Source organism: Acanthopagrus latus, chromosome 5 (genome assembly GCF_904848185.1).
Source record: "Acanthopagrus latus isolate v.2019 chromosome 5, fAcaLat1.1, whole genome shotgun sequence".
Classification (NCBI taxonomy): Eukaryota; Metazoa; Chordata; class Actinopteri; order Spariformes; family Sparidae; genus Acanthopagrus; species Acanthopagrus latus.
Genome location: NC_051043.1, coordinates 13,933,234 through 13,945,258, shown reverse-complemented (window position 1 = coordinate 13,945,258; position 12,025 = coordinate 13,933,234). Strand labels below are relative to the sequence as shown.

The following is a 12,025-nucleotide window of genomic DNA, read 5'->3' as shown; positions in this document are numbered from 1 at the left end:
CCTCACACACAATCAAGCACACATACACTTATCCAGCACAAACAAATTGATCTGTCTCACATATAGTCATCAAGGCAAAGCTGTGTGGCATGTTTGATTTTTGCATAGAACCTGCAACATATAGGCCTACATATGTCCCACTGTAGACCAATTAACAGACTGATTAAAGTAAAGTCACAGAGCTGTGTCTCCCTCAGTGTGGCAGGTTAACTTGTTATTGACTGAGGCAGGGCTGTTTGGAGTCTAACAGAGGAGAGACACACATCAACATGGTTTTAATGAAAGAGTACCATAGTTATAGGCAGATTGTTAGCAATATATGATTGCCTAAAAAGTGTTCCAATGTTTGACTGATATGCTCAAGTTCTACAAATGCTTGAAAGTTAAAATGGTTAAGAAATGTACTTCGATTACCTGACCTGCAGAGGATTGGCAGAAACTTACCGCAAATTAAGATGCAACAAACAGAAACCAGTTGAAGTCTCCTGGAAATGTATTAAAGAAATTATCAGCTATTTATGAACTACTTGATTGTTGAAGAATATTTTTACGAAGTGATATTGGGGTTATTTTTGGGGTAATTTGAGAATTTTTTTTAAATACAATACTTAGTAATTACAACCTACTTAACCTATACAATTAAGTATGGCCAAAACCCTTTGCTTAGTCTGAGCAAACCAAAACTTACAAGGCTGAGAAGCATCCAAGTAGGGATGTCCACAGTGAAAAACCTTGAACAGGTTTAATTGCTTTATATGTGAGTATATAAGTTAATTTATATAGACAGACAGAAAGGCAAAAAATGTAAGTTAAAATATGCTTCCAGGCATAGTAGAGGGCGAGGAATTTAAAGAGGTAGTTCAATACCTTGCGGGGATATGTAATGCCAACAGCAGCCGCTGTGACTAAACACAAACACCTTTGCAAATAAGAATGATGAGCCAGAACTCAAGCTAGCCAGGGTACACAAGCTGATGATGGCTCTGACAAGCGATTGCTGGACAGCTCTTCCAAATGAGAGTTAACTTCACAGTCACCAGTAACCTTATTAGTGCCGACTGGGAGATGCAGTCCAGTGTGCTCCCTTCTCTAGTACTGCATAGCAACAAAACAAAGTGTGGAAATAGGTCCGGCAATAAGAGGCTAGTGTGCTACTCACTCAGTGTCTGTCCAACTGGCTCATGTCAGACAACCTCGCAGAGAAGCTAATAATACTGGAGATGATTACTTAACGGAGCAACAGACTGAAAGGATAGTGCTTTTAGTGTCATTTTTGGGTTTTCTATTCTTCAAGTTTCACAAATGTTATGAGTCCTATTACATAATTTAGGGAAAAGACATATGGTAACTTAAAAGTTTATGCCAAAAATAATTATGTTAAAAAAAACAAAAACAAAACTGGGATTGTTTGTGGAAAATAATTAATGCTAACTTACTTGAGTTTCTGTCATTGTGTTTCAGTCTTATTATACTCCTGTTTCTCCCCTTAGACCCCACAGACACAAACAGTTTCTCCAGCAGTACCCTGAGGCCTTTCCACCAAACTGATAATATGGCAAGATCAGTGAGTGCAGTGCATGGTGAGTTTAGTGGGTATTCAGACCAAACACAGACTGCAAGTCTTGCATTACAGATCCTAACTAACTAACTAACTAACTAACCAGCACCCCTCGTCCCAACCTCCCCTACGGTGGCTGGTAAAAACACACAAAAAATGGGAAATGTCCTCTTTAGAACCAGTGTTTTCTGGTGATGAGAACTGAGTTCTTGCCTACACATTCAAAGCCTTACATAGTAAGGCACCTGTGTATATTTCTGATTTGCCCCATCCTTATATCACCAGTAGATTACTGACCAGGGCTTACTACCTAACTATAAATTAGAACTCTCATATACATAGTATAATGTTTTACACTGTTAACAGTGTAATTGTAGCAGAAACACATAAAAGATCAACTTAACTGGTGATGATAATGATGTTTTTGTTTGTCTACAGCATCTGAAGTCAGGATTGTGATGCTTGGAAAGAGTCAAAAAGAAATGACAGCACTAAGTACCTTCATCACTGGGAAAAAGGAGGTTCCTTTTTTTAAAACATCCAAGCTATCTGTTGCCTGTGGAGAGTGGAAGAAAAGGCACATAAAAGTAGCGAAACCCCCAGACATCTTCAGTCTGCCTGTGGAAAAAGTAAGACACACAATGAAGACGTGTGTTGCTAGTTGCCTTCCTGGACCAAATATTCTACTGCTGTTAGTGAAGCCTTCTGATTTCACTGAAGAGGACAGACAGACACTGAAGGTCTTCTTGAAGATGTTTGGTGATGATGCTTGTCAATACTCAATGGTCATCCTTACACAACATGACAATATAAAGGAGAGAAATTCTGCAGTGGATCAAATCATCCGAGACTGCAGACAAAGGCAGTACAGACTAAACCTTGATAAAAAATATTGTCTGACTGATGATGATCGGCGATCACTAATAGAAAAGATGGAACACGTTCTAAGTGACAACAAAGGAAGATATCTGACCTGTACTGAAGGGGCTGATTCCATGACTGCATCTGAATGTGCAAAATCAAAACCTCTTCTCAACTTAGTTTTGTGTGGGAGCTTTGGAGTTGGGAAGACATCAGCATCTAATGCCATTCTGGGAGAGAGAAAGTTTGATGCACCTATCAACTCATCAGTGTGTGTTAAAAATCAGGGAGAGGTGTGTGGACGTCAGGTTTCCCTGGTGGAGCTGCCTGCCTTGTATGGAAAACCTCAGGAGGTAGTGATGGAGGAATCTCTCAAGAGTATCTCCCTCTGTGATCCTGAGGGAGTCCATGCCTTCATCCTGGTCCTACCTGTGGATCCTCCCACTGATAAAGACATGAAAGAGTTAGAGACCATCGAGAACACATTCAGCTCACAAGTTAATGACTTGACCATGATTCTGTTCACTGTGCAGTCAGATCCTGACTCTGCAGATGTTGTTAACTATGTAGAAAGCAACCAAGACATCCAGAAGCTCTGTCAAAGATGTGGTGGCCGATATGTTGTCTTCAACATCAAGGACAAGCAGCAAGTCTCTGAGGTTTTACATACTGTGGAAAAGATGAGAGCTGAGGGATGCAGAAGCTTCACAAAAGATATGTTTCCCAAACCTCCAGCAGATACGAGACACGTCTCTCTGTTAAAAGCAAAAGGTTCTAAATATCACATTCAAGAGTTTCCAACAGTGGGACAGAGAAGACAGTCTTTCATGATGATACAGAGTAGAGAATCTCCCAGGCAGGTGCAGAGTAAAGACTCTCCCAAGCAGGTGCAGAGAAGAGAATCTCCAAAACAGGTGCAGAGTAAAGACTCTCCCAAGCAGGTGCAGAGAAGAGAATCTCCCTGGCAGGTGCAGAGTAGAGAATCTCCAAAACAGGTGCAGAGTAAAGACTCTCCCAAGCAGGTGCAGAGAAGAGAATCTCCCTGGCAGGTGCAGAGTAGAGAATCTCAAAAACAGGTGCAGAGTAAAGACTCTCCAAGGCAGGTGCAAGGAAGAGAATCTCCCTGGCAGGTGCAGAGTAGAGAATGTCTCAGGATGGTGCTGATTGGGAAGACTGGCAGCGGGAAGAGTGCCACTGCAAACACTATTTTGGGCAAAGAATGCTTCAGCTCAGAAGCCAGCAGTAAGTCAGTGACCAGGCATTGCAAAAAGCAACAGGGAGAGATTGATGGCCGGCCTTTTGCTGTGGTTGACACCCCCGGCTTGTTCGACACAACTCTGACCAATGATGAAGTTCAACAGGAGCTTGTGAAATGCATCAACATGTTGGCTCCTGGACCCCATGTGTTCTTATTAGTGCTGCAGATCGGACGCTTTACACAAGAGGAAAAAGACACTGTGGAACTTATCAAGACGTTTTTTGGCACGAAATCAGAAGACTTCATTATTATTATATTCACCAGAGGAGATGATCTAAAAAATCTAACAATTGAACAATACATAGAAAAAGACACTGAGGACTACATCAACAAACTGACAACTGAATGTGGAGGAAGATACCAGGTCTTCAACAACAACGATCAGGAGAATCGTTCTCAAGTCAGCCAGCTGTTGACGAAGATTGAGTCAATGGTGAAGAAAAATGGTGGAAGCTACTACACCTCAGAAATGTTCAGAGAGGCGGAGGCAGCAATACAAAAGGAAATGGAGAGAATATGGAATGAGACGGAAGAAAAGATACAGAAACAGAGGGTGGACCTTGAAAGAAAACATGCAGCAAAAGTGCAAGAGAAGAAGCAAAAGATTGAACAAGAAAGAGCAGAGACAGACAAAGCACTCAAGGAAAAGGAGGAACGCATTAATAAAGAGCAGGAGAAAAGGACCAGGGCAGTGGTAAAAAGAGCAATAGAGCAAAGGGAGAGTAGAAGGCAAGAAGAAATTCAGCGACAGCAATGGGAGCAAAAAATTTCAATTTTTCAGAATAAATCTGGATCAGAAAAAAAGAGGAATGCTGACAGAAAGCCGATTCAAAGTAGAGATGAAAGACAAAGAGAACAAGAGGCTTGGGAGAGACAACAAAAAGAATGGTGGGAGAAAAGACATCAAGAAAATCTACAGAGACAAGAGGAGGAGCAAGCACGACTGGAAAAGCTCAGAGAAGAATACAGGCAAGAAAAAGAGGAATACGAACAAAGGAGAAAAGAGGAAGATCGAATGAGAAGGTTGCAGGAGCAAAAAGAATGGAAAGAATTGCAAGAACATTTTCAGAAGAAAGGGGAGGAAATGAGGAAGAAAGCTGAAGAGGAGGCCAGAAAACAAGCTGAAGAATTCAATGAGTTTAAACAGAGATACACCACTGACTTTGCAGGTCTGGTAGAAAAACATAACAAGGAAATTGAGGTCATGAAGCAAAAGCAACAAAAAAACAATGACTTCATGATACAGAAACTGTGCATGAACAGAGCCTATCAAAAAGATTATGATACGCTAAAAAAGAAACAAGAAGTAGAAATAAATTACCTCAAACAGAAAATTTCAACACAAAACAAAGAAATCAATGAACTCAAGACAACACATGAAGAAGAAATAAATGACTGGATACAGGAACATATGAAGAAAGCCACAGAACACAAGTCCTGTTGCATTTTATGAGATACTTTCTCACAACAGCAAGGTTTTCATTTGAACACTGGTAGATTTTTGTATTTACATAACCTGCCTTGTAAGTTTATCTTCAAAATCTTCTGAGAAAAATACTTTAATAGGCAGTGCTAGAACAGTTGCATGAGCTCATAGTTGATGATGAAACGAATTATACATTTCATTCTAGCTTTAGGAGGGGCCACAGTATGAAATGTAGATATAAGTAAGGGACCCACTGCGCGTCGGACGGTTGCCTCTACAAAGTTCATTAATTCCTGATTATGGACACCTCGAAGGGCATTATGCCGCTTATACCATGATCACTTGCCAAAGAAAAGAACCATTAATCCATTAATTTATATTTTCATGCATTTTAGTTTTCACAAGCCAAACCTTAATTTCCCTGGTAACACCTGAGGGTTTGACTAATACCTGGAACAATCATTACCCTCCCATAAGGTTCTTGTGCAACGGAAACGTTGTTCACTCCTCCAGTAAATAGGATGGACCTTAGATACGACTTGGCAACCGGAGATATTCTAGTCCACTCAGTGATGAGCCAGAAAGCAAACGCGATGCTAGCAAGATTCAAAGTCAATAACATTGTGTACGGTTGACAAACAGTAAATATAATTTGACAGTATGTTTAACAACAAGACTAACTAGCTAACCAGTCATGTCATTGTCCCCAAATCAATATCAAGATTTTCACGAACAAATGATCGGATTTCAGATTTTTTAATTATTACGCCAGGTAGCGCATTAATGTAGAATGGTGAACAGACAATTTGACTGGAACTACTTGTTAGTTGTCCTTTCATCAGGGATTAATGGACACAATGCAGCCAATCAGAATCGACTATTCCCCCTGACCATGGTGTGTATCCATTCTGATACTTATACACTTAACTGCTGAATCTGACAAAGAAGATGACAAGTTCCCTCCAGACAGACTTAAATAATTGGCTTGGTTGGTTGGCCGCTCCACTTGGTGGATTGGAAGGTACAACTCTCAACTGGTTCAACACGTACCTCACTGGCAGAAGACATTTTCTTAACCTCTGCACCTATTACTTTGGAAAACATGATAACCTTTTTGATATTCTGCAGGGTCATTTCTTGGCCCTTAATGGTTTTATGTGTATATGTTTCAACTTTGTAAAATGACTGGTGATCATTATGTGAATTAACATTCTTAGGCTGATGACACTCGTGTTCACCTGTAGTGCCAGATGACTCGGATGCACTGAATACTACTATAGACTGCCTTTCCAGTATAGAACTGGAAATTTCTCACTAAAATTAAATGAAAACAAAACAGAAATGTTCATAATTAGTACAAGTGAACAGAGACAAAAAAAGTCTGGCACTACAGAACAAAACTGAAGATGTCAATTCACACATAAGAAAGGTCACAAAACTTGTGTTTGTCGCCAAATGTGGTGGGAGTTGGACCACATGCTACACTGGAAGATGCAAAAATGAGGACACATGCTAAAAAAGTAAACTGAAAACATAAAATGGACACAGATGAACTTCAAGTCATCTTGTCTCAATGTTAAAGTCAAGCCTCAAGTCATCACAACAATGACTTTAGTCAACTTGAGCCCGCATCTCTGTTTGGGAAACACTCCCACCACATCTTAGACAAGCAACTTTGTTTAAAGGAACAGCTCAAGAGTTATATAATGATCTATCTTTTAATTAAATGTGTCTTTTTTAACATTACTGTTTTTATTTGATATTTCTTATTATATACACATTTTATGCTTAATCTTGATTTATATATTTTACCACTACCAACGTGTTGTTTATTACCCATATTATTCTATTTCATGTATTTTGATTTTATTTTGTTTTCGTAAAGAGCTCGGAATTGACAATGTATACCGTCAATATTCTACTTTATGTGTTTTGACAATTCTTTTCTTCCACAAAGCTCTTTGAACTGCACCTTATGTTTGAAAGGTGCTATAAAAATACAGTTTATTATCACAGTTTACTATCACTATTACTAATCACTCAAATTTTATCAACTGTATCAGGTTGTCTAATCAATGTCTAACAAATACAGTTGCTACTATGTTTGTGTGTTTCTGTGTTTCTTTGACATTTTATTTTAGAAGTTCAAATGTATCTATATACAATAAAGAACATTAAAGAAATATCCTCACATTTTTTCCCTTGTATGTGAAATAAGAAAGGAACAAGATGAAATAGAGCTGAAAGATCTACAAAATGCCCTTAACGAAAATCTGGCAGTAATCCAGTGAACATTTTGGCCAAACAAATGAATGAATCAAAAAAAAAAAAATACACAAAGGCCTTTATTAGCTGTAACGGAGAGGCATGATGTGGAAATTGAGGACCTGAAGCAGGGGCAACAAAAATACAATGACTTGATCAGTCAGCAACTGTGCAAACACAAACCATATAAGAGAGACTATGACAAACTGAAGAAGCAACAAGAAGAGGAGATGAACGGTCTCCAAACATGGACAATCTGAATGAAGAAATCGATACCCTAATGACAATACACGAGGAACAAATACCCAACTGGATACAAGAATATGTGAAGAAAGCCAGAAAAAAGAACTGTTTTATGTTATGAGGTGTTGGCCTCTTATTTATGTGTGTAAGTTTACATAAATGGGCACTAAATTCAAAATGTCAAACATTTACTGGTTCCAGCATCTTAAATGTAAAGATGCTTCTTGTTATTTGTGATAATAGATTTAGAGTCTTTGGGTTTTGGACTGTTGGTTGAACAAAAGAAGCTGAAGAAGAAAAAAAGAATTTGAAAATGTGAGTTTTGGCTCTGGGAGACTGTGATGATCTAATCTATGAAAACAATCTGCAAACGTATTCATGATGGAAATACTCGTTAGTTCATCTCAGCTGCTCAGTTCTTCCCGCAGTCATTCTTCATTGTATTTACTGATTAGTTCCTTTCTCTAATTGGACGTCCATTAGATGAAACAAAGTTATATCATGTCATTTAACTGTTCCAGGCTTTTGGCCAAATGTGTTTGGATGAGCTGTCATATAATCTCAGATCAGAGATATATAAATTATTAAGCCATAACTACGTGTCTATGCTTTGGCTGCAAAACTGTTAGGTTGTTCATTTTTAACACATAACCTGAATATCTGTGCACATTATAACATATATCTTACAACACATATTAACTGCATCTACAAAACCTTTATAAAGGAATGTATTTTTTTTCTTTTACATTAATACAGTTAGTTACATAATTCAACAGTATTCCCTATTTCACATGGCAATATGGTTTTCTTTTTTGTTCTTCAGTGATGCTTATAATTACAGAAAGCTGATTCTGTGTATTTTTTCATTTATTTTATTTCATGAAATATTTTTTAAATTTGCTATTTCACCATTTCACCATCTTGAAATGTATTATCTTGTTTCCTTACCTATGAAAATAAACTATACACAATTGATTCATTGTTTTACCTCTAAAAGCCTCATCCTCCTCTCAGTCAGCTGTGAGTGTGCGTGTGAGAGCATATTATGCAGTAATATGCAGTGCTTCCAGGGTATTTTCGGAATTACAGGATGACCTGTCACTCCTGATATACAGTACACGTATATTTACACACTGCTGTTATAAAAGTGGGCACTTTTAAATGACTTGCTCTTACCTGTACTGCACGACCATCATGTTCTGCTCCCCACAGTGTCTGGCACAGCGGATATACCTCATCCAGCTGGACTTACTGGGATCATTACCATCAATAAAGTGCTGTAATGTCCCCTCTGCGTCGTAGATCTGCAACACACAAATATACAGAGTCAGAACTGAAAGCAGCATAAAGACATGTGCATTACGATAAATTAACACTGACATGTCACAGTAGTATGGCACTTGACTTAACACAAAACTCATTATTGAAATAGTTGCAGATTAATTTTCTTCCAATAGACTAATGGAATAATCAACCAATGTTTCAGTTCTAGTCTACATGAAAAATAAAAAAACAAAACTGGATACCTTCTATAAACCGCTCAGGTTTCATCTCTCAAGGCATTTAAGAAATGTACATCATCAACTTTCTGCCAACTGTCCATGGAAGTCAGTAAACTTCTAACATTACACATGATATACTTTAAATTTTAGTTCATCCTAAATTGGCAACAACAGCTTCTTGCAGCTTAAGTTGTGTATCACTATGTTCAAACAATAAGAGATCCTATCTGATTGAATCCCTGTCTGATTCACCTGCTCAATGCAAGGCTTGTGCACCATGACTCACTAGGTGTATCTATCAGGACAGTCTGGCACCTCAGAAAATAAGGTAACAGTGACACAGATAGGCCCTTCAGGACATAACATCAAGTCAGTTAATATAACCGTCAAACTGTACTGTCCTTAAATGTTCAATTTTTTTATTATTATTGTTGTCTTATATACAGACTTACAGGTCATTTACTATAGTTTTTCTATAACAGATGGACTTCTACTAAAACAGCCTGATGTTACCAAGCAGTCTGTTTGAAATGGATGCTGATGAGCACTTAGCATGCAAGTCCAAATTAATTTTAAAGGTGTGTCCTTTACAGAGGTCGTATTATGATATTTTTCAGGTTCATACTTTTATTTGGGGGTAGAACAGTAAAACAAGTTTATATGCTTTAACTTTCACAGCCACAGCAGTAGCAAACTGTATGTCTGCTGACTCTGAATGGAGTGTATATATTTTATAATGAATATATAAAATTATGTATTTATGTAATGCTTGTTACATAGTGACTCACATAAGATACAGAAGTAAAGGCTCAACTCCAACCCGTGAACCTGCATTTCAGGCAGTGCAGAAGCCGTGTTTTCTGTGGGAGAGGGTAACTCCCTTTGGGACGGACTTTGGGCTTTTTCACTTTGCAGACCTTTGATATGCACAAAAATGCTACAAGCATAATATTACCTCTTTAATTTTTATATTTATTTTTCTAGTGACTTTTCATAGCAAAAGGGACAACAGATTTAAACTATCAACCCAGGCCAACTTTGACTTCTTTCTAGTTCTGTTTTTTTCTCTTAATCTTAAATTATTGTCACATCAAATAAAGTAATACATTCAAAGAATTCACTGTCACATTTTCCACACAGTTTAAGATAGAAAACTGGGGCAAAGATTTTTAAAGGACAGCGATATAGTGCCAATAAAAAGTAACGGAAGGTTTCAGAGAAATGTTACTTTTCAAGAGAGAATGGAGAAGAAAGAATATTTTTATGTCATGGAGCTGAAAATATACAACTTTATGTAAAAAAGATCATTTGTTCAAGGGTATTTATACCCATGGATTAGTTTAAGTGATCAACTGTAAAACTGTAGGTAGTATGGGCATACTTATGGGAAAGCAAAGTCAAAAATCTGTACATTTTAAGAGATCGATCACATAATTGTGTGATCATGTTTCGGGCTGAGGTCAGAGTTTTCTAAAGATGAACATTTGTCACAGAAAATGACTACAATTCATGCACTTGAAGCTTAAACAAAAAGAAATAACTCCAGTTGATTTGAAATGTTTGAAGTAAGCCTTGGCAACAAATCATTAGCCTCTTATCCGCAGTCAGGCTGAAGCTGTGATTATTACTCGCCTGCTGGGTGTTAAACGTTATACAAACCTGATTTACACCTGCTTAAAAGCCTTGCTGCGCCGTCTGCCAGCGTCTCAGCCATAAAAATAAGGTCTGAGGTCTAAAAATACGTTTTCAGAGTGACAGTGGAAGAGCATATAAAACAAGGAGCACGAAAATGAAGCATTACCTGAACACGAAAAGAAAGAAGCTTTTTTTTTTTTGACTGCTCTTGCAGTAACTTGCACTAGAACAGTGCTACCTGTCCATCCAATGCAAAATATCTCGACAGCACCGACTGGACAGCAATAATATTCTTCTGCAGATATTCATGGTCCTCAGAGGATGAATCATAATAATTCCTTGAGCAGGACATAAGTTTCACTTGAACACATGTAATATTAAAATTGAATGGTCAGCAATCAATTTCCCAAAGAATAAATCTTTTTTCTTTTCACCCCGTCCCCTCCAAGATAACTTGTGGAACATGTGAAACGGCCACTGGAGGAAGACACAAAAGTAAAAGCAGAGCTTAGAAAAAGAAACATAGGGGATCACATATAGACGTACATCTCTCAGATTCAAGGGGAATTACTTTGATTTACCATCAGACTTCTAACACTACTGAAAATGGATCCTACATTGACCACAATGCAACTCTTTCGCTTTTTCGTAGTAATAATTAGTAATAACTAATTGCGGGCACTCTACCATAAATTTTGTAGTCCCAATCACAAGCTGAGATTAGCTTGATGACGTCTCTTCCTTGAGCCTGACAAGACAAAGATCCTCCAGTGACACAGAAGACATCAAAAAACTGTTCTAACTGGCTGAGAACGACTCCTCCTGACCAGTGAATGTAAAAGTTCAGCAAAAAACATAATTTTTTGAGAGATACTTTAATAGTAAATTAACTTTTTTGAGTAGTAAATACAGTTATTGTAATACAGTAAAATCTGTTTTGGTACCAGCAGGTTTTTTGCTCTATCTGGAGTAAATTTAGTAAGGCAGACTATTGGTGGTCTGTGATATAAAGACTTGAACATGGATGGCGAGTGCAAAATCAACACAAAAATAAAAACAATTAAAACAGAGTAAATAAATCAACAGAAGAATTCACAGCTACAACGAGCAGTTAAAATGAGTCGATCTCCCTCAGCCTCTCTGTGTGTTCATTATTAATCCATCCCTCCATCCATCCGTGGTGATGCAGTGTGACTGTATTGAGGAGGCGTTGAGCGCGTTTATAAGGTGATGACCTGAGCCGATAGCCGGCCTCTCTGCTGTCCATACAGCCAACA

The 12,025-nt window shown here is 38.0% G+C and overlaps 2 protein-coding genes across 2 annotated transcripts in view; one reads left to right on the top strand and one right to left on the bottom strand.

Moving 5' to 3' along the window:
- prdm6 (PR domain containing 6) overlaps positions 1–12,025 on the bottom strand; it is a 109,419-nt gene that overhangs the window by 57,316 nt on the left and 40,078 nt on the right. Inside the window, exon 6 of the mRNA XM_037097627.1 lies at positions 8,788–8,915. Within this exon, the coding sequence (XP_036953522.1) occupies positions 8,788–8,915 (128 nt within the window). The remainder of the gene's footprint in view (positions 1–8,787; positions 8,916–12,025) is intronic.
- LOC119019229 (GTPase IMAP family member 7-like) lies at positions 3,478–5,680 on the top strand. Its single transcript, XM_037097628.1, has one exon. It carries the CDS (start codon positions 3,574–3,576, stop codon positions 5,128–5,130), a length of 1,557 nt encoding a protein of 518 aa, XP_036953523.1. The 5' UTR covers positions 3,478–3,573; the 3' UTR covers positions 5,131–5,680.

Bases quoted from the DNA above. Each gene is read 5' to 3' on its own strand.
- LOC119019229 (XM_037097628.1), top strand. From the start codon at position 3,574: ATGGTGCTGATTGGGAAGACTGGCAGCGGGAAGAGTGCCACTGCAAAC.